Source organism: Schistocerca gregaria, chromosome 6 (assembly GCF_023897955.1).
Source record: "Schistocerca gregaria isolate iqSchGreg1 chromosome 6, iqSchGreg1.2, whole genome shotgun sequence".
Taxonomy (NCBI): Eukaryota; Metazoa; Arthropoda; class Insecta; order Orthoptera; family Acrididae; genus Schistocerca; species Schistocerca gregaria.
The window spans coordinates 140,218,485-140,241,236 of NC_064925.1; the positions used below are offsets into that span (position 1 = coordinate 140,218,485).

Below are 22,752 nucleotides of genomic sequence, written 5' to 3' on the forward strand. Positions count from 1 at the left end.
GTGACACTAATTTTGAAATAAAAGTTTAAATGACACATCTGGCCAACATTTATTTCCATTTAACTTTTTTTTAAACCCTCTGCATCAACCAGAATTTTATTTTAAGCTAGCATACTCATCTATATACAAGTAAATAAAAAAACCGTTGTAAATTCGTATATTAACTACTGATATTTCTGTGGAACTACAAGAGCATTACAGTTATGTTTGTATAATTAACGTGACACCAAAGCCATATCTATGGAATCAAACAAGTATTTTTAAAATAAATGGAAAAGACAAGTTAACAAACTTACTTCTAAAAAAGATTATGCTTTGGCTATTGCACGTGGATTTCCAAACCTATTATATTATCTGCTATTGAAAATTACATTTGCTGAGCTGTTCACAAACATGTTCAATGAGCAACTTGCATGTTTAGTGTGCGTAACATAAAATGCAAACATCTGTCAGGCATTTTAAAGACTTGCAATTGATGTAAGAGCACTGCCACAACTTAAGGCTGAGTGCCTGATCTGCTCTTGAAAATGGAAAAAGCTAATATTTTCTACATCCATTTCAGTGTCATGTGAAACTCCAGGAGAAATGGAATCCAGTAACAAAGTTCTTGGATGCATAAGTTTGTTAGCTTTGAGGAACTGAACTACTGCCTTCAGCACTCTTCTGAAGACACTAGTGATCTTAGAAGGTTCCGTAGTGGACAACTGGTTGTGAGGACACTGTCCTCAATTAATACAGAAGCGTCCTCTGTACTACACTATCACATATTTGACATCCAAAGTGAAGTGAGGTGCCACCTTGAGATAGGAAGCCAAGGACATTCTTGGCTGTATCCATCTCTTATTTTTATGTTTTTAAAGAAGGAGGAGGAGGAGGACAAGAGCATGCTGAGGAACAATGAACTATATTATTAATTCCGTGACTGCTGATGCTAGACTTACTTCAAAACCCCTTGGCTTCGTGGGCGACACAGAAGAGCTCTGATACCGTATTTGTGATACCATTTATTTTTATCCATAATACTCATGCTCCTTGGTGGCAATGGTTTATCAATAAAAACAACTTTTTTACCGAAATATGAGACATTTGCTGAAAAACAGATAGAAGTTTCTGTAAATATTTAAAATAGCATACATTTCTGAATTTTAGCAATGGTAAGTTGAAAAAGTGTAAAAAGCAATCTTTACAACTTTAAGTGTGTAGTAAGCAAAAGCTAATATTCTTCTTTATTTTTTATTTTAAACACTACTATTGTTACTCTGGGCTCAAATTTAAATTAACAGGTACACAAAAGCTTCATTATATACAAATTCTCCCATCAGACTGAAAGCTATTACACATATTTTACATGAAACATGAATAAATAAATAACTTTACCTGCATATCATTACTATGAAATGTCAATATTTGTTTCCTAGTCATCCAATGTACTAATAATTTTCTAGTAGCATCATCTCCCTTCAAAACTGATCTTTCAGAGACATGCATTACTAAAAACAGTATGCGTGTTTGTTGCAGAATATTTTGGTTTGATACTAAGGTGCAATTCACTGCAATGCACATGCAATGACAAAATTGCTAGTTGCTTTCAGCTGATATACACATGTTAAGTCGTCAAAAGAATTCATGAGCCGTCTGCAGGGCGTGCTGTGTTTCCATTGGTTTAGCACTTCCTGATTAATATGACTTTCCATGGCTGTTGTTCTTAGAGACCGATTCATTCCAGATTTTTTTTAAATTCTATTCACACAGTTCTATTAACTTCTCAGTTGACAAGAAATACTAATTTCCATTATGTTCTTCCTTGTGCATTAAATAACATTCTCTCCTTCCCATGACGTTAGTATTTGTGTTTGAGGTATGACTAAATTTCAAGAACACAGACTAGTATTTTTAGGACAGCTAATCTTGTAGAAGCTCTGGAACTGGTGACCGTGACTTCATTTATTCATATTACACATCGGAAGAAAAGATTTAACATGACTGAATCACTTATCAAAATAGTACCATCACTCTCTAGGCTTCCTGCGCATTTAACACCTTTCTGGCTGCACAAACCAGTACTGTAGTTCACACAAGAGGAGGCCAGCATTCTCTAAGCAAGAATTGTGGCAGACTCTACTGATAAGCCATCAAGACCACAAATCCAGTGCATAATTAAAGATGTAATCACAGCCCCACCTGTGACAGATACTTATGAAACAATGGAGAACTGATCCATAAGGTGTCTACCTCGCAAGAGGGATGTGTTCGGCAAGTTTTAACGCAAGAAGAACATTGGTGACAGGAGGCTGTCACAATACATTAGGGATACGTGCAGTAAAGTTGATAGTGATATAGTCGCAATAGCATACTATGTATCTCGTGGAGCAGTCATCTACCACCTCAAGTGAAAGCAATTTACTGCATTGCAAGCCAACATTGCCTTGGACAATGTAGCTGAATTAGCAGACAAGGTATTCAACGCAGTAACGATTGCAATGGTAAGGTGTAATGAATGGAGATGATATTGGTAGCACTGCTGAAAACATTTGCTGGCAAAAAAAGGTTGATTCCATTTTTGTGTTAACACATGGTGTTTTGTTTACTGTCAACCTAACCTCACTTTCCCATTTCCTGTATTTGTGCCCAGTACAATGTCTAATCGTGGTTGTAAAAACTCTGCTGACAGTTTTTGTTATATTTGTGGTGAATTTGTGATTAAAAAACACAAAAGAAACTTTGTGGAAAAGATTTATCTATCACTTGGTGATAAAGATAAACCTTAAGCGCCGCATAAGGTATGTTATGTGTGTGTTGAAGATCTGAGAAAATGGTCCAAAAAAGCGAAAAGAGCCTTCACATTTCCTGTTCCTATGATATGGAGGAAGCCAAGAAATCATTCTGATGACTACTACTTTTGCAGTGTTGATATTACTGGTCATAATTTGAAAAACAAGAAGGTAATAAGCTACCACAACCTTCCATCCGTCACCTGACCAGTAGGGCAATGTGTAGATTTGCCATTTCCTGAACCACCAGATGTTTTAAATTCTATTCCAACAGAAGTATTTTCTGATGCACAATGTGATTTAGATGACCCAGATGATGACGAATTCCAGTGTAATACAGAAACTGTTTACTCAAACCAAGCTTAGTGATTTGGTTAGGGATCTGGGCTTAACAAAAGAAAAAGCTGAATTGCTTGACTCTAGACAAAAAGAAAAGAGCTTATTAGCAGTTGGAACCAGCATATACACATATAGAAAGAGAGAGCAGCAATTTTCCAAGTTTTTCCAAGTATTTCCAACAAGAAGGTGATTCAGTGTACTGCTCAGTGTACTGTCTGATGAATGAGTTTCGTATTTAATACAAAAAGGAAGACTGGATGCTGTTTACTGATTCATCCAAACTTGTTTAAAGGCTGTTTTATTACACAATGGTAACATGTATGCATCTTTACCTCTTGCACATTCTGTACATATGAAAGAAAACTAGGAAAACCTAGAAATAGTGCTAAATAAAATAGGCTATTCTGCCCATGTTTGGATGATATGTGGCAGACTATTCTGCCCATGGTTGGATGATATGTGGCAATCTAAAAGTAACATACATGTTCCTTGGTTAGCAAGGTGGCTTTGCCAAATTCCCATGTTTCTTGTGCCAATGGGACAGTAGGATCAACACTGGTGCAGATAGAACTCGCCTGTGAGGGAGTCTTAAAAACCTGGTGAGAAGAACATTCTACGGAAAAACCTTGTAGATCCAAAAAAACATACTCCTACCACCTCTACATATAAAGTAAGGCCTAATGTAACAGTTTGTAAAGGCTTTGCCTAAAGATGGACTATGTTTTAAGTATCTCTGCCAAAAGTTTCCACACCTTTCAGAAGCTAAATTAAAAGAAGGCATCTTTGTCAGAGAAAGAAGCATGGGAATTATTCAAGCAGGTCATTACAAAGTTCTTAGGACATGAAAAAGATCCAGAGCATGTTTCTATTGTAGCTATAATATTAAACAAAACTTTAGGGAGTTTAATGAGCCTGAAAGCTCACTTTTTTGAACAGTCACCTTGATTACTTCCCAGACAATATGGAAGATATTAGTGAGGAGCAAGGAGAGCGTTATGACCAGTACATTAAAGTGATGGAAAAATGCTACCAAGGCCACTGGAACACCAACATGATGGGGGACTACTGTCGGTCACTTCACCGAGAAGTTCACCAAGTGACTCATCGTAGAAAAAGCTACACAAGCTTCAAAGGAAAAAGAGAAAGAAAATACAAACCAAGTCCAGCTGACAAGTTAAACCTTTTTAACACATATCATCATTTTAAATAGCTTACTGTAAAAATAAACCATGCTTATGTTGTAACAAAGAATTTCATTAATTTCCCTGTTTACTGTATAGCATAGGATCTTTATACACTCCTGGAAATTGAAATAAGAACACCGTGAATTCATTGTCCCAGGAAGGGGAAACTTTATTGACACATTCCTGGGGTCAGATACATCACATGATCACACTGACAGAGCCACAGGCACATAGACACAGGCAACAGAGCATGCACAATGTCGGCACTAGTACAGTGTATATCCACCTTTCGCAGCAATGCAGGCTGCTATTCTCCCATGGAGACGATCATAGAGATGCTGGATGTAGTCCTGTGGAACGGCTTGCCATGCCATTTCCACCTGGCGCCTCAGTTGAACCAGCGTTCGTGCTGGACGTGCAGACCGCGTGAGACGACGCTTCATCCAGTCCCAAACATGCTCAATGGGGGACAGATCCGGAGATCTTGCTGGCCAGGGTAGTTGACTTACACTTTCTAGAGCACGTTGGGTGGCACGGGATACATGTGGACGTGCATTGTCCTGTTGGAACAGCAAGTTCCCTTGCCGGTCTAGGAATGGTAGAACGATGCGTTCGATGACGGTTTGGATGTACTGTCCACTATTCAGTGTCCCCTCGACGATCACCAGAGGTGTACGGCCAGTGTAGGGATCGCTCCCCACACCATGATGCCGAGTGTTGGCCCTGTGTGCCTCGGTCGTATGCAGTCCTGATTGTAGCGCTCACCTGCACGGCGCCAAACACGCATACGACCATCATTGGCACCAAGGCAGAAGCGACTCTCATCGCTGAAGACGACATGCCTCCATTCGTCCCTCCATTCACGCCTGTCGCGACACCACTGGAGGCGGGCTGCATGATGTTGGGGCGTGAGCGGAAGACGGCCTAACGGTGTGCGGGACCATAGCCCAGCTTCATGGAGACGGTTGCGAATGGTCCTCGCCGATACCCCAGGAGCAACAGTGTCCCTAATTTGCTGGGAAGTGGCGGTGCGGTTCCCTACGGCACTGCGTAGGATCCTACGGTCTTGGCGTACATCCGTGCGTCGCTGCGGTCCGGTCCCAGGTCGACGGGCACGTGCACCTTCCGCCGACCACTGGCGACAACATCGATGTACTGTGGAGACCTTACGCCCCACGTGTTGAACAATTCGGCGGTACGTCCAACCGGCCTCCCGCATGCCCACTATACGCCCTCGCTCAAAGTCCGTCAACTGCACATACGGTTCACGTCCACGCTGTCGCGGCATGCTACCAGTGTTAAAGACTGCGATGGAGCTCCGTATGCCACGGCAAACTGGCTGACACTGACGGCGGCGGCGCACAAATGCTGCGCAGCTAGCGCCATTCAACGGCCAACACCGCGGTTCCTGGTGTGTCCGCTGTGCCGTGCGTGTGATCATTGCCCTCTCGCAGTGTCTGGAGCAAGTATGGTGGGTCTGACACACCGGTGTCAATGTGTTCTTTTTTCCATTTCCAGGAGTGTACAATAAAAAGCATATTGGACAAAACTATGGGTTACACAAAAAAACTATGGCTAGATTTGGATTCAGCTCATAAAAAGCTACAAAGATCACCTACCAAAGTAAAAAAAAGGTTCTCAAAAATGTTATGGTGGCCTGTGCAATCAGTCTAAAAATTTACACTACATAAAATGTACTGAAGTAAAAGAAATGGTAGAATTTTGCAATGAAGTTGCTTCATACAGAAATTCTAATGGTGAAAACCCATTGCTGAAATAGTGAAAACTGCAACTCCCAACCATGTCTTTCCACATCTGAATCAGATGTTGAAAGAGTCTTCAGCCAAGTAAATATAATAAAAACAAAACAGTGAAACAGACTGAAAGTGAGAACTGTGAAATCCATTTTGGCAATCAGATTTGGCCTTATAAGTGCAGAGAAATGTTGGCTGCACCTGTCAGAATCATCATCATCATGAAAGGATAATGCAGTTTTTGTGGCAGATTTTGACAAACAGGGAATTTTTTGAAGTGAGCACAATACATGTAACTTTCATAACTGTACACAATAACATTCAACAATTTAACATTGCCTCTAGGGCCATTTTAGTTACTTCACCTTTCAAATTTCAAATTTCACTACATCTTATATAACTAGTTTTTCTGTTCTGTCCACATTCTTTACACGGTAGGAGGGGTATTCAATTATAACCGTGCTTGTTAGTTCTAGTGCTTTTTTGGTGAATTTTAGAAAAAGAGTTGGTGTATTTTCATTTCCCAAGTTAGTTGGCAACACTGACTGCCCTCTCCCCTTGAGCAGTCAAAATTCTAGTTTGTTTACGCTCGCACCCAACGGCCACTATACTGAGTGTGCACTGTGCTCTATAGCACTTGGAAACAATATCTATTCTGTTTTTTGACTGCTCCCCAAAATTCTTCCCCTACTGTTCAAATAGAGTTACCTTCAGTTCTACTTCTACACTAAGGGCCTTGTCAGTTCTACCAGTAGCGTTGTCAAGTATGGGTCGCACTACTATGAACACCCACACAAGGCTGAAATTAATTGAATTATTCATGAAAAGGCAAAGAAAGTTGGAGAAACATGTTAAATCAGAGACACATTCCATTCCAGAAAGCTTATAACAGTCAAATGACTGTTTAAAGGCCATTTTGGAAAAGAAAAGTTGTTGCAGTTTCCCCAAATGCACAACGTTCTACTTAAAATGTTCCCCGTCAGCATTTTTTTAACAGCCAATTTCAAAGAACTACAGCTTTGTTGTCTTCACTCGTGTAGCATAACAATCTCTTAAATTTGTGCTTCTAATCATTCGCAAACAAATAAATAGATGCAAATTATGACAAAAATAGATGCTACATTTTCTGGTTCCTGATGATCGGTACAGTAAGGCTTGTCTAAACCCTTACTGTTTACTCTCATAATGAGCTCCACAGAACAAAATGTGAGAATGAATGAATTCAAAAAGGTAGAGCTTAACTGTAATTATGAATATTTGGTGTCATGACATTACAAAACATACTCCTGCTTTTGTCATATAAATAACATGTATTTCCAGGTCTGCTGTTAAGTCTACACTTACCTTTACACTACCACTATCCATTCATTTTATCACTGGTTTTCATTTTGTAAATAAGGCAATATTTTAAGTACCAAAAAAATCTATGTAAAAGTAAAATATTCACTTAACTGACCCACATTTTGTTGGGTTTCTTTCTATATGGATCTCATATAATTGTTGTTCCAACAATGGAAAATCCAGGATGGGATAATGTTAACATTATAAGAAGAATACATTGCCACATTATAAGATGAATACATTGCCACTCACCATAAAGAGGAGATGTTGATTCAACATCTCCACTATATGATGAGTAGCAATATATACTTTTTATAACACTGTCATCACAGTAATCTGTAGTTATACTTTCAACATACTTACATGATTTCTCTTCTCTTACAACAACAGGGATGTCCCATTCTGTATCATATTCTGGGGAGAAATTGTCCATAATGCATTTCAAACCACTCATTGATATGACCACATCAGGTCCACAACCAGAGACAATATTTTGAGCTGTTTTGTCTCTGCTCACTGCAAATAAAATGGACAGTAGTGATTACAGGCAGTGAGAAATATACACTCATTACATAAACAACAATTACTGACCACAAGCCAATAGTGCACCTGAAAAGCAGTGAAGCTCACATAATACAAGGTAAAGAAAGCTAAGATACAGAAAGGTTAAGTTGAGAGCAGTGAGATTTTTGGGGAAAATTTAAGTCTGTGTAGACAGAACAGTCTAATAGGAAATGGAGGTAGTATATCTGTCGCAGTACACAAGAAACTCAAATCCACTGAGAGGGAAACTGAAGCAAAAAGCAAGACTCAGTATCAGGGGTGGGCACAAAATTTAATTGTGATCCTTCTATCAGCCACCAGACTTAATCTCCTGTTGTAACTGAAAACTGTAAGAGAGAAACTCAGATGGTTTGTATGGAAGTTTACAAATCATACTGTAATCATTGGTAGAGACTATAATCACCTAACAGTGAATTGGAAAAATTACAGTTTCATTAATAGGTGGTATGCCACGAAATCCTGTAAAATATTACTAAAATCATTCTCTGAAAACTACTTAGAACACAGCTTGGAACCCCACTCATGATGGAAATATAAATAATGGCAAGAAATATACCTGACCCCTCCAGGGGGATGGCCACATTGAAACTGGTATTAGTGACCAAGAGACAGCTGTGGCAACAATGATTACCAGAGTACAAAACAAAACTAAAACAAACAGAAAGATATGCATCTTCAATAAACTAGATAAAAAAGCAGTAAAATCATATCTCAATGAGGAACTTTAAACTTTCATCAAGGATGTATCCAGAAGAACAGTTCATAATGGGAGGGACCACCATGGTATACAGGGACTGTAAAGAAACAGACAATTTATAATAGGTGTAAAACCAAGTATAGAGCTATAGATAGAGAGAGGCTGAATGGAACACATTCGATTGTCAAGAGAGCAAGGCATGAAGACTTCAGTGAGAACCATAGCAGAATAATTTTAAATCATCTTTCACACAACCCAAAGAAATTCTGGTCATATGGAAAGGCTGTCGGTGGGGCCAAAGTTAACGTTCAGTCACTTGCAGATGAGCCAGGAGCAGCAAAAAAGCAAAAGCAAAAATTTCTAACCCCATTTCTAAATGTTAGTTTACAATTAAAAACCCATTAGAATGATCTGAATTTAATCATCGTACCACTGAAGAGACAAGTGAAATAAGCAGTAGTGTCACTGGCATTGATGAACAGCTGAAACCATTAAAACTGACAAAGCTTTTGGGCCTAAAGAAATCCCTATCAGTTATTGTACTTAATTTGAAGCACCTCTTTTAACTATAATCTACTGTAGAACCCTTGAACAAAAAACCATGTCCGATGGTTGGAAATAGGCACAGATCGCACCAGTTTACAAAAAGGGTGGTAGCAGTGATTCACAAATCTACCATTAAGTATCCTTGACATTGATTTGTTACATAATCTCACAATATATTCTGGGCTCTAACATAACAAGGTGAACAGAATAATGACCTCCTTCAATCCACCCAACATGGATTCTGAAAACATCGATCATGTGATACCGAACTCGCACTTTTCTCACATGACATACTGAAAGCTTTGGATCAAGGCGGTCAGACAGATGCAGTATTCCTTGATTTCCAAAACACATTTGATTCAGTATCACATCTATGCTTACTATCAAAAGCATGGTCATACGGGGGTACCAAGCAAAATTTGTGGCTGGGCTGAAGATTTTTTTTTCTTTTTTGTACGAAGGGTGCAGCATGTTATCTTGGATGGAGAGTCGTTGATAGACGGAAAAGTAACTTTGGGTGTGCTCCATGGAAGTGAGTTGTGACTCTTGTTCACATCATGCAGGGTGTACATAATTAAAGCTGCTGTAGAAAGAGAACCACTGCTCAGAATGACATCAAATTTGAACAGAATTGCATTGATGCAGGAGAACTGTCATGGAACAAAAAAGAAAATTTAATGAACACTTTACCAATTTAACACATATGGGGTCACTACAAATAACAGATGGATCACAGTCAGGGTGTATATGTGGACAAGGAAAAAAAAATCCCCAGGTTTCTCCCGGATTTCCCGGTTAAAATACACTTTCTCCCGGGTGAAAACAGTATATTTTCTCTCGGAACTGTCTAACTTACCAGTCCTTTGAATGATTATGGTTTTATACATGGGTATAGAATTTCCCGGCACTTTAGAAAACTAAACACAAGTAAAAAAACAAACATTTCGGAAAGATCTTTATGTGCAGCAACATGTAAGCTGCATATTTTCGTATTACGGAAGTATAAGTTCAAATTCCACCACACACCGCATGTTACTTTCCGAAGCATTGAGATCGATATTGCGATGCGCCTTTGTAAGCCAGTCATAGCTCATGTCACGTGATCTCGCCAGCCGATGACAGCAGGCATTCAGAGCTTAGGACACTTGATGTAGTCAGCCAATAGCAACATCACTGTTAAGTAGTGCAAACATAATATACATAATGTTGCAACACGAAACAAAAAACTTTCACATATAATATTGGTCTATAAGATTAATACGCTGAAAGAGAAGCTATGCTTTCACATATAATGTTGGTCTTTGATGCGTGTATTGCAATTTATGATGTATCACACAAAAATGTTCCAGTAAAATTTTTAATAACAACATAAATGTCTGATCTTCTGGGCTTGAAATTCATCTAAATTGCTCGTCATCAAAGAGTTGATTTTTAAATGTGAGTCAAACACTCTGTGACTTAAGAAATTCATGATACATTCTCGCACATAGTTCAACTTGCCTAAAAGGAAATTTGCTTCGATAGTAACGCTTTTCAAATCACCATTCGGAATATTTTCCCGCGACCTGTCACAAATAGGTTCGTTTCTGCAGTTGCCACAGTGTGCCAGATGACAGGTGTCACCGCAATTGCGCAGCTACGATGCCGTAGGGAACTCATATGTTCGTACATGTAAAACATTAAAAGATCTTTCATTATCAGAATGAGATTTTCGCTCTGCAGCGGAGTGTGCGCTGATATGAAACTTCCTGGCAGATTAAAACTGAGTGCCCAACCGAGACTCGAACTCGGGACCTTTGCCTTTCGCGGGCAAGTGCTCTACCATCTGAGCTACCAAAGCACGACTCACGCCCGGTACTCACAGCTTTACTTCTGCCAGTACCTCGTCTCCTACCTTCCAAACTTTACAGAAGCTCTCCTGCGAACCTTGCAAAACTAGCACTCCCGAAAGAAAGAATACTGCGGAGACATGGCTTAGCCACAGCCTGGGGGATGTTTCCAGAATGAGATTTTCACTCTGCAGTGGAGTGTGCGCTGATATGAAACTTCCTGGCAGATTAAAACTGTGTGCCCGACAGAGACTCAAACTCGGGACCTTTGCCTTTCGCGGGCAAGTGCTCTACCACCTGAGCTACCAAAGCACGACTCACGCCCGGTACTCACAGCTTTACTTCTGCCAGTACCTCGCCTCCTACCTTCCAAACTTTACAGAAGCTCTCCTGCGAACCTTGCAAAACTAGCACTCCCGAAAGAAAGAATACTGCGGAGACATGGCTTAGCCACAGCCTGGGGGATGTTTCCAGAATGAGATTTTCACTCTGCAGCGGAGTGTTCATCCCCACACAGCATTCTTCTATCGCACGTCACTGTATTTTGCTGTGTGAATTGAAAAGTGTATATTTTGTAATGGATGCCATCAAACTGTATTCAGGACAATGGAAATTAAAATGTCCTGTGGTGCCTCTTCTGCTTACAGTCAGCTGGTTTGACATCCTGTCCCTATTTTTTTTATTAAAAAAAAGAGAACTCTTCTGAAAATATGCACTCTTTATTCCCTATCAGCTAACAACTTGCTGCTTTGTATGACATAAAATTAAATATAGGATACATAGGCCCAATTAAGACATGAGACAAGAAAGGCAATACACATTTATTCAATCCTTAGCTCCTAGAATTTTTTTTCTCTCTGATCTTGCTACAGCTTTACATGATGTACTTTCCTTTCTGCGAAAGTTCGTGAAACATTTTGCTACATGAAAAATTGAAATGGCGCTGTCTAATACTGAAAAAGCTGTTAATACAAATAGGGCCCAAGACTGGTGTGGTTTCCCAATCTGATTACGTCTATTTTGTCACTGTCTGCTAGATAAAACAAACTGAGCCTTTCTAATACTGGAACAACTTACACACTAAATAAATGAGACTGTTTTGGCATAAACGGTCTTTTTGTAACGACAGAATATAATTCACAAAGTACCAATATCAAATGCCTATTAGGCTCACTGCAAGCAAAAAGCTTTACATTAGGGAATAGTTTCACACTTCATTCATACGCTCTAGTTTCTCAAGCATGAGATTGAAAAGTAGTAGTACGAAATTTTTATACAAACTTGGAATCATCATATTGTTCCATAATTTGTGTGATGTCCCCGTTTCTTCTCCTTCCTCATTCTAACAAACAGTCTTGTTATCACTAATTCTGTAACTATATTCCTGCCATGTCAAAGCTTATACACAGATTAACTTCACTAACTCTGCCAGAATCCCCGGTTTAGTTATCCCGCGATTATTCTCCGGTTCGGCGTTGTTACATGTTCATACAACGCATTTTTCGCGCTTCTTCCAGAATAGAACTTAAAGCGGCTGCTAGATGGGGACTGTACAAATGGCCCTTACTAGTATAGCAATCTGGCCAAAACTTTTCCAGCAAAATTTCATTTTCTTATACACCGAGACGGTAATACGTAATCTTTCTTACCTGTTATTTGTTTATTTCCACTCCTGTAGTCTGAATCTATAGATTTCGCTAATAATTATAACAATGCTCATCATTCGCAAACCCAATCAACCAGACAATCAGACAGCGGTTGGCATTCAGCCGTTCGGCTTTACTCGGTCAGCTCGTATAGCTGCTTTTGTCTGTAGGAAAGTTTGTTTCTACATGCAATGAGGGTTCCCATGACAGAGACATCATGTATGCTATACACGCATTCCCAAATCAACTTACAATTCATTCAGAAATCAACTTAGGATGTGTTCAAAAATGTTAAAAAACCGACAGGGATGTGTTTCAAAGTCATTTGAATAATCGATAGACTTATGTGTGCTGGAAGCTAGACGCTTTGTGAAACAAGGTTTTTTCCCCTCAAGAATATGAATTTATACTGGAGACAGAATTAGTATGGCTATCTGTAATATAGTTTAGTTACATTTCTACAAAAACACACCAACAATTCGTATGACATATAGGCCAAAAAATGACAGTTCTCCCTCCCAAAAATCAGCAGAACTCTGGAAGGTATTTTAATCACTCAAGTAGGCTTCCAATATGAATAACCTGTGTTTGCCTCGATTTCTGAGAGGAGCTTCAACCGTGGTGGTGGGGGAATCAAAATTTTTAACTTTTTCTTTTTTCCCAAATTCCTCCGAAACTAAGTGTTTAATTGAAAATGCCAAGGTTACCAAAAATGTAAATCATTAAATTTTGCAATGACTGAATACGAAAACTTTACTATTTTATTAAATTTTCCTATAAAAAAAGTGTAAGACCTGCAACGTCTAAGAATTAGTCAATGTCATGCAACATTTTATGGGAGAAAAGTTGTAAAGCATCAAAGAGCGAAATTCCACAGAAATAAGTCCTAACTCTAAAGTATACGACATCTAAAATCACAATGTATGTCAAAATCACCCCTATTAAAAATGGAACAAAAAGTCTAAAGAAGATTTCTGCATTGTTTTCAGTACGATCTGTCCCCGTGTCCTTCATGTTTGATGATGTAGATATGATAAAAATGCAAAAAGCTGTGTTTTACAAGGGTCTTTAAAGACACAACTGTCTTTGGAAACGCAGAGTTAAGTGAAGATGGAGCACTTCTGTTGTGCAAGTTGCATGGAAGGCTAAAAACTATTGTCATATTTAATTACATAATAAACACAGACAATGGTAAGTGCACATTGTAATATCAACAATATTAGGGAAAAGACAGATTGCTACTCAATGCAAAAATGACACCTGAATGTGTGTGTGTGTGTTTTCCTTTTCTGAAGAAGGCTTAAACTGAAAGCTAAATGTGTTAACAGTATTTTCATTGTGCCTGTCTGCAACTCAACGGATCTTTAAGGTGAGTCACAATTTCTCCTTTTCCTAATATTGTTGGTAATTACATAATATGTGGATTACATCACGTGCTAGTGATGAAGGTCACAGTTGCGTTTGAGGGATACCATGAAGTGACAAGTGACATGAGCACGAAATCAGCTGAGCGACTGTCACGTTTAATGAAACAATGTCAATAACCGTGTAAAAATTATATTTTCCCCAAATGAACAAAATAAACAGTGCCTCATTTCTTTACTATAGACAACTTGAAAGTTGACATTGCCTCAGCACTCTGATAGTGTCGTTGTCTAGGAGGGCACTGACCTCCTTGTGATTCTGATCGCTTGAACCCCACTGTCCCGCAACATTTTTCCACCAATGGCAGACAAGGCGTGGTAGTATACAGCCTCCTAAATTTCAAGACAAGGTTCTAGTTTTGAAGACAAAATACAACATATTGAAATTAGCAGAGATATGCAGCAATTCCAGTGCTACTGCTGTAAGACTGATAGGCTGGACAAAAGTTCATAGCAACCAGATACTGTGAAGATGAAGCAAAGCCATTAAATGTGCTTTGCATTCGAATCTTAGAAAAATGTGTGTCAAAGACATCATTCAACCTCGCCTCTTTGCCTCCCACGAAAGCAGCTACTAGACAGCATTCCCTGACATATTTGCCAGTGCAAGCTTGGAAAAGCAATCCACTAGATCCACGGCAATGGGGCTACAAGGCTTCCAACTTCTGTCTCTTGCCAGTTCCTAATGATAAAGAAGCAGCAACTGCACAAGTGAGAAATCATTTACCGCACATGTGGTACAGGATGCCATGGCGGTGGTGTCTGCATGAAAAATGGCATGAAGTGTACCACTGTTTGCCAACTATGCAAAGGCAACAATCTTGCACCAATGTTCCAACTGACTATTATGGAGACTGACGACCATAACACAGAGAACAACTTTTGGGAAAAGCAAGAATAGATCACACCAAGGATACGAATATGGAAGAATGGAACAATTAGAGTAAATATTATTTGGACCCTCATTCTACAAATGTGTAATAAAACAATAATAAACCTAACATATTTTTTCATTAATAACCTTGTAAACAAATTTTTTGCTTTTTCAGGCTATGCCACTATTCTACTAATTCCAGTTTTCAAAATTATCATCTCGATAATGTGTAGGTTAGCAATTATGCACAAGTAGTTGAAATAAGAAAGTGAATACTGGAAAGCAGGCAACTGAAGTTGGTCGTTACCCATAAGTCACATATAACTGAATAATAGCGATATTTACTTAGCTGTTAGATTTTTTGTCAGTTTCTCTAACTTTTTGGGAACATGATTCAATGCTCTACAACTTTCTTCCTATAAAGTTTTATGTGAAATCTGCCGATTCTCAAATGTTGCAAGCGATGTAGCAAAGAAAAGTGTGTAAGATAACCGTTTTCTCAAATGACTTTCCTATAGGAAAAATTTAATTAATTAGGAAAGTTTTGTCACTCAAACAATGCAAAATTTAATGCTCTACATTTTTGGTTAACTTGGATTTTTCAATTAAACATTTAGTTTTGGAAAAAATTTCAAAACAACTAGAAGTAGTCTGAAATTCTGGTAAGTTTTCTTTTTATCACAGCCGAAGCTCCATTCAGAAACTGGGGCAAACTAAGATTATTCATATCATAGGCCTACTTGAGTGATTAAAAAAGTTTCCAGAATTCCACTAGAGCTTGAAATTGGTAATTGCTGGATTGTGCCTCATTTCAGTCAGCCTCTCACTCCCCTCCCCCATTCCATTCGAATACCTACATCATTTAAATACAGAAGTCATCAAATATATGCTAATTAACAAATATATAATTCCCATTTTTATCCAAATGGGAGCTGTCTTATTTCAAATTACATTTCACACACAAAAATATAGTTTTCATTGTAAACATGAATTCTTAGTTACCAATCCTTTAGAAAAGACTGGTTAAACTTAAAAACTTGCAAATTATTATTTTTTTCTTTTTATTCACATACTTTACACTTCACGAAAATCCTCATGTGATACACACTTTTGTTTAAAATCTGCACTGGCCCGGAATCAAACCCAGGCCATCAAAGTGACAGATAAGCACTCTACTACTGAGCCACACTGCCTGTTGAAAAATCGTCTGAGTTTAAGGTATTAAATGCACCTAGAAAACTTCTTAGTTAGTTTTCTTGTGAATTGTTGAGAATCGTTTTGGTAGGCCGATATTTGAGTTTCATACTTCACATACAAAAATCTCATTGGCCTGTGGTCCCCTTGTGAGACGCAGCAGATGATGACCAGGCACTCTAGCCCGGAGAGTGACAAGACCTTATTTCTGACAGTAAGGTAATGAGTTAGTTAACTTCAGAGTTATCCTTACTGCGGTAACAGTGGGCACTCTTCTAATATGAGCACCACTGGTTAAAAGAGCACCACAATGACAGTAAGGCATAGGTACTTTTTTATGAACATATTTCAGAGTCATTCTAATGATATGAATGTGGAGTCACCAAAGAACTGTAGAATCTTGATGAGATGTTCTGCATGAAGACATTCATGGTGTTGTTCTGACTGCTACAGCACACCACTCCATACTTCATGACACTAGCAATTATTGGCATACATAATTTGTAAGTAACCCAGTATATCTATATACACAGCATCCATATTGATAGCCCTCATGGCTAACTGATTTGAGAGTTCACTTCCTTGGAATCCAATGTGGCTGACCATTGAGAGAAATATGGTTGACCTCTCAGAGTCTTGGTGTCCAGAAAGGTCATGAATGGATAATACCTGAGGGCGTCAACATATGGTAGTGAGATTGGGTTGGACGACCACCTCCTGCTCAGGTCTCCACCCCATAGGACCTCCTGCTGTCCCTTTCTAGGATGTTGCTACGACCTCATACTATATGATTTTTTATGCTTGAAAACTTGCATGGGACCAAGGACAGATATTCTGAAAAGCATAATGAATACTACATTCCTGTGGTAGTGTTTGCTGTTCAGTGACCCGTGTGTGTGTGTGTGTGTGTGTGTGTGTGTGTGTGTGTGTGTGTGTCGAGTGGCATGGTAGTGACAGTGAGACTACAGATTTGGTGTAGTTAGTGGTGATCTGCTTCAGGTGGCTGTCAAAGAGAGCTGGCTTTCGCCTGCTCTGCAGAGTGAATTAACATACAATGTCCATAGTCTCTGCCTATCAATTGCAGATACATAAATTCCCTGTTTCCCAAAGACACTGAGTACAGCTGGAATGCATGCCTCATCCTCTTGCATGTGGTTGACGTGGCACAGTGTCTGGATATACTGGTATTCATGCAGCTGCTGGTTTCCCCAGTGGTAGTATTTACGCATCTTCTGCTGGGGATGGCGACTAATCTGGTGTGGTTGCTTCTGCCTTTTACACATTCGGACACATAAAAAATTCCAACGTGCTAGGGCTGATGCACTGTCTTCTGGGCACTGTTCTGCTTGTGGTGGTCATCGTTGCACTGTTGCTGGCAGTGATGATGAATATCACACAAGGAAACCCTCTGAAGCACATGTGGTTCACGTGTCACTAATCCATCGCTGTAACCTAGAGCTTGTTGTTGGTGCCCAGGAGCCAACAAGTTTGACACCTCTATCCATAAACAAGAACTGTTCTCTGAATAAATACTTGACTTTTGGTAATGGTTGGCAATTGGCTACAGGTGCTGTCCTTGGTCATCTACTATGAAACAATTCAGGTGAGCTTCTTTGTTGATGAGTGTAGTACAGTATATACTTAAAAATATGGGCAATAGTGATAAGATCTTATCATGGAGATTCGCCGAGAAAGCCTGCATTCTCATGGTCGACAGTGTCCCCTAATTCTTCTCCTGTACATTCTGAGCCATGTGTGTGTCTTGAATGTCCACAACACATATTCTACTGGACCACTGGAAGAAAGATGGATGGGAATCGTAAGATGATGTCATATACCATTGAGGGCAGAGGAGTTTGAAAATGTTTGGGATCACAACTGGGGCCATTGTCTAAGCTAATGACTTTAGAGAAGTCTGTTGCAAATACAGGGTGCAGCAGGACCGATTAAGCAGTTTCTATCGATTACCGCTTGGGCTGTGGTGAAGGTGGGCAGTTGCACGTGGTCTGCCTTTGTTCAGTTACTGACCCCATTTCAGTCGCCAATATGGTCTGGACAAGTGCAAATTGTGATTTTGCCATTCACACATTTTATGAAAACAACAGATCTGTGATAGCTACATAATGAGCTTTTTGGAGACAGTTCAACATTCCACGTAACAATGCTGTTCCTGATTCAAACACAATTCGGTCCTGGGTTCGGCAGTTGCAGGTAACTGGTAGCACATTAAGAATAGGTACACATGGCCGATGCAGATCCATCAGAACGCCAGAAAATGCGTGGTGGGTGAGAACAGCAATTCAACAATCACTGCAATGTTCTGCTCGACGACATGCTGTTGCATTGGGGATTTCAGACCGCAGTTTGAGAAAGATTTGCAATGTGATTTGAAGTTCCATCCTTTCAGAATAATGATTTCTCAAGAATAACACCCAGCAGACTATACCAACTGTCAAAATCTGTGTGAGCAAATGCTTGCTCAGATCCCTCTGAATGCAGCTTTCTTCATTAGTGATGAGGCACATTTTCATCTTTAGTGGGTGCATGAATAAGCAAAACTTTCGCTACTGGGCTGAAAATAACCCCCGAATTGTTCATGAAATCCTGCAACATTCTCCTAAAGTGACAGTGTGGTGTGCCACAGCACAATTTGGCGTGGTAGGCCCTTACGTTTTTGAGTAGGAAGGAGTGACTGTGACAGTGAATTCTACATGTTATGTTTCAATATTGTAAAATTTTCTGCAACCCAGAATGGATGAGATTGTTGAAGAACATGGACTGGGGGATTTGTGGTTCCAACAGGTTGGAGCTACTGCTCACACAGCCGAATTTCACTTGATGTTTTGAAAGAAATGTTTCTGGGACACCTCATCTCTTTGAGGAGTGATGTCAGGTGGCCTGCGCGGTCACCAGATTTGAGCATTTGTGACTACTTTCTTTGGGGATATCTGAGGGAAAAGGTTTTCAAAAGCCGCCCTCACACCCTACCGGAGTTAAAAGAGCGAATTATTGACAAAGTTAATGTCATACCCCGCAATGTGTGTGCGAAAGCTGCTCCAAACTTCATGGATCTTCTACGACAATGTATTGATGCTAACAGCCGCCACCTTGAGGACATTATTTTCAAAACTAAATGAATGTAAAATGGTATGTTGTACTAATTCAGAAAACAAAAACATTTTTTCTTTATACATCCAGGTTTACTTTTTATTGCTCCTTAATACTGCTTAGTCAGTTCTGCAGCACTCGGTATATGGGCTAATGCCCGAGTGGTGGCTTCTGGGACAAACTTGGCAGTATGTGAGCATCTTGGTGACGCCTTGATTTATATTATACCGGTATACATACCAGCATGAATGTTGTTTGGCTCTGGATAAGCCACAATGGTGGAGGAATGCTAGCAATTCACACTGAGGCTTCTGAAGTAATCATCCAGTCACCTTCTCCGGCCATCAATAAGAGGCCTTGCGGTCAGCCAGCCACTTCCATATGCTACATTGTTTTAGCTCCCTCTATCATTTTCTTCCTGTGTTGTCCATGTTTTACTGCTGATGCCCTGCTTCATCCCACGCTTTGGTGTGGGTGAGCATGTTTTTCAACAATTGTTATCCAAGTTTTATGTTCCATTTTATATTCCTGTTCTGGGATTTTTCTTGACACCCGTCTCACTATGTTACTGAACGGGCGCTGAAGACCTTGCTGTCGTGCGCCCAAAACCCCTCTACTACTACTACTACTACTACTACTACTACTGCACTTTCAATTAGTGTCTGAATGAGAACAGTCCTTTAGCCACTTGCTAAATTGGAAAACACCCTGATGACATTTACTGCATGTATAATACCGAATACAACATAAACACATAAACAACGGTACCTATCTGTTGTATCTGCTATTGGTGCAGCTCTCAGTGAAAGATCTGTTAGAGCTGCTAGTAGTTGATTATCTATTTGCCAACAAATCTTTGGGAAAACATCATACATCTGCTCTGCACTCACTCAAAGTGTCTCAAGCTGTATGCCTACATCTACATCTACATGACTACTCTGCAATTCACATTTAAGTGCTTGACAGAGGGTTCATCAAACCACAATCATACTATCTCTCTACTATTCCACTCCCGAACAGCGAGCGGGAAAAACGAACACCTAAACCTTTCTGTTCGAGCTCTGATTTCTCTTATTTTATTTTGATGATCATTCCTACCTATGTAGGTTGGGCTCAACAAAATATTTTCGCATTCGGAAGAGAAAGTTGGTGACTGAAATTTCATAAAAAGGTCTCGCCGCGACGAAAAACGTCTATGCTGTAATGACTGCCATCCCAACTCGTGTATCATATCTGCCACACTCTCTCCCCTATAACGTGATAATACAAAACGAGCTGCCCTTTTTTGCACCCTTTCGATGTCCTCCGTCAATCCCACCTGGTAAGGATCCCACACTGCGCAGCAATATTCTAACAGAGGACGAACGAGTGTAGTGTAAGCTGTCTCTTTAGTGGACTTGTTGCATCTTCTAAGATGCCTATATGCAATCATATTAGTACTTAATGAGAAACAGGGTCTTTAAACATAAGGGCTGGGCTGGACATCCTGGGATGCAGCAGCCAGGTGCAAATACTGCCAGCAGTGGCTTGAGATCAACAAACAACTCAAATACTCTCCTGAACAGATACTCATGGAATTTTTGAATGTCACAGATGGGCTTCTTTTCAATTGGTGAACAATTTTGTTAGCTTGCTTACAGGGTTTCAGACACACACACAAGTGGACATTCAGAGACATTGGTTATGTAATGTGGCAATACTGCTCCAACCTCACAGTAGGAGACATCTATTGCTAGAACAAAAGGGCACTTGAGAAAAGCAGATAAGGCATGGAGCTTGTGTTATACAATACCTGGGAGCAGAGAAAGCTTGCTTCAATTCACAAGTCTACTCAAAATGGATGGCGGCTTTTCAGAGTGTTCCCCCCCCCCCCAATCGTGCACCTATCAAGGCAGCTTTTGGGGTGATGTATCTACACTGATTTATTTTACCAAGTACCTTAAGTTCTGAAAGATTGCTTGGTTCAGGCAATTTCTGTATGGTTTGTATATGCAATTCTACAGGCCTCACTCCGTCTTTTTCCCATAACGTGTACGAAGTATCCTATTTCTGACAAAAAATTAGCACTTTTGCAGGTTGCCACACACGTGTTTTTGTTCTAGTAGTGTGACAACTTGTTGGGCATGGCATAACTGTTTTCTTTATCCATTCCAGTTAATATGATGTTGTCCAAGTTATCTGAGTTCCAGGAACCTTTGAAATATTGCTGGTGCATTTGTTATATCATATGACAGTCTAAAGATTGGTATAATCCAAATGGGGTATTGGTAACCACAAATATTTGAGAATTTGCATGAAGGGGACACTGGAAGTATGCTTCAGAGAGACTGATTTTTGATTAGCAATGGCCACCTACAATGTAAGAAAATAGTTCTTTGGGCTCTGGAAGTGGGTATCTATTACAGTTCAAGTATTAACTGTGGTCTTGAAGTCACCACAGGTATTGCATCTGATTTATGGACCACTACAATGGGGAATTAAAAGAGACTTGATGGATTTCAGTGCAGAACATCCTGGGTCACAGCAGTGTTGAGTCCTTTCTACACAGGTTAGTTTATGGCATAAGGCACAGGACAAGAAAGTGTGAACTGTGAAATGGCATTGCCATAAAGAATAATAATGTGTGCTCAATACCCTTTTGCACATCCTAAAACTCATTGAAATAGGGAGAGGAAATTGTTGCAGATGCTGCCAATATCACACAGAAATACAGAAATTTTGCCAGGTAATTGATTTGTGTGTGGCCAAACCACACTACACATCTAAAATTGGAATTGGTGCTTCCCCCGAGCAGATGTGTAGTACACGGTATGGACAACAACAATGCTATAGTGCCAGTATCCAAATGAAAAAGTTCCTGTTGTCTAGTCTGAATTCAAACTATGCAATGTGTTTTGTGGGCGGGGCATTCACTGTCACTATGGCACAGGAAGCACTTTGGGCAGTGGAGAAGCTCCCTTTGATGCTGGTGAGACAGGTTGGTCTGTGATGGGACACTGAAAAATGGTTGTTGGAATGGCTAGGACTTCTCACAAGATAGGATCTGGTTCCTTCAGGGCATAAATCCAGACTTGATTGGCCATACCCTGAAATACTCATCTTGCACGAGGTTGTCTGCACAAGATTCAACACAACCTTCTGTTGACTGAGCGAGGTGGTGCAGTGGTTAGCACACTGGACTCCCATTCGGGAGGACAATGATTCATGTCCAGGTTAGGATTTCTGTGATTTCCCTAAACTGTTTCAGTCAAATGCCAGGATGGTTCTTTGGAAAGGGCAAGGCTGACTTCTTTCCCCCTCCTTTCCTAATCTGATGGGACCAATGACCTAGCTGTTTGGTCCCCTCCCCCCAAATCAACCAACCAACAATCCTCTGCTGTGCAAGTGGATTTATAATTTCTTGCATTTGGTGGCCTGGCGTAAGTACATCTGTTCTAGTTGTTTAACACACCAAAGATAACACAGTCATTCTGATACTCCA

The 22,752-nt window shown here is 39.9% G+C and overlaps 1 protein-coding gene across 2 annotated transcripts in view; it reads right to left on the bottom strand.

Moving 5' to 3' along the window:
* Nucleotides 1–22,752, bottom strand: part of LOC126278182 (little elongation complex subunit 2-like) — a 213,881-nt gene that overhangs the window by 81,946 nt on the left and 109,183 nt on the right. For both annotated transcript variants that reach the window (XM_049978091.1, XM_049978092.1), the window contains 2 exons: nucleotides 7,753–7,905; nucleotides 942–1,089 (listed from right to left, as the gene is read on the bottom strand). In XM_049978091.1, the coding sequence (XP_049834048.1) occupies nucleotides 942–1,089; nucleotides 7,753–7,905 (301 nt within the window). The remainder of the gene's footprint in view (nucleotides 1–941; nucleotides 1,090–7,752; nucleotides 7,906–22,752) is intronic.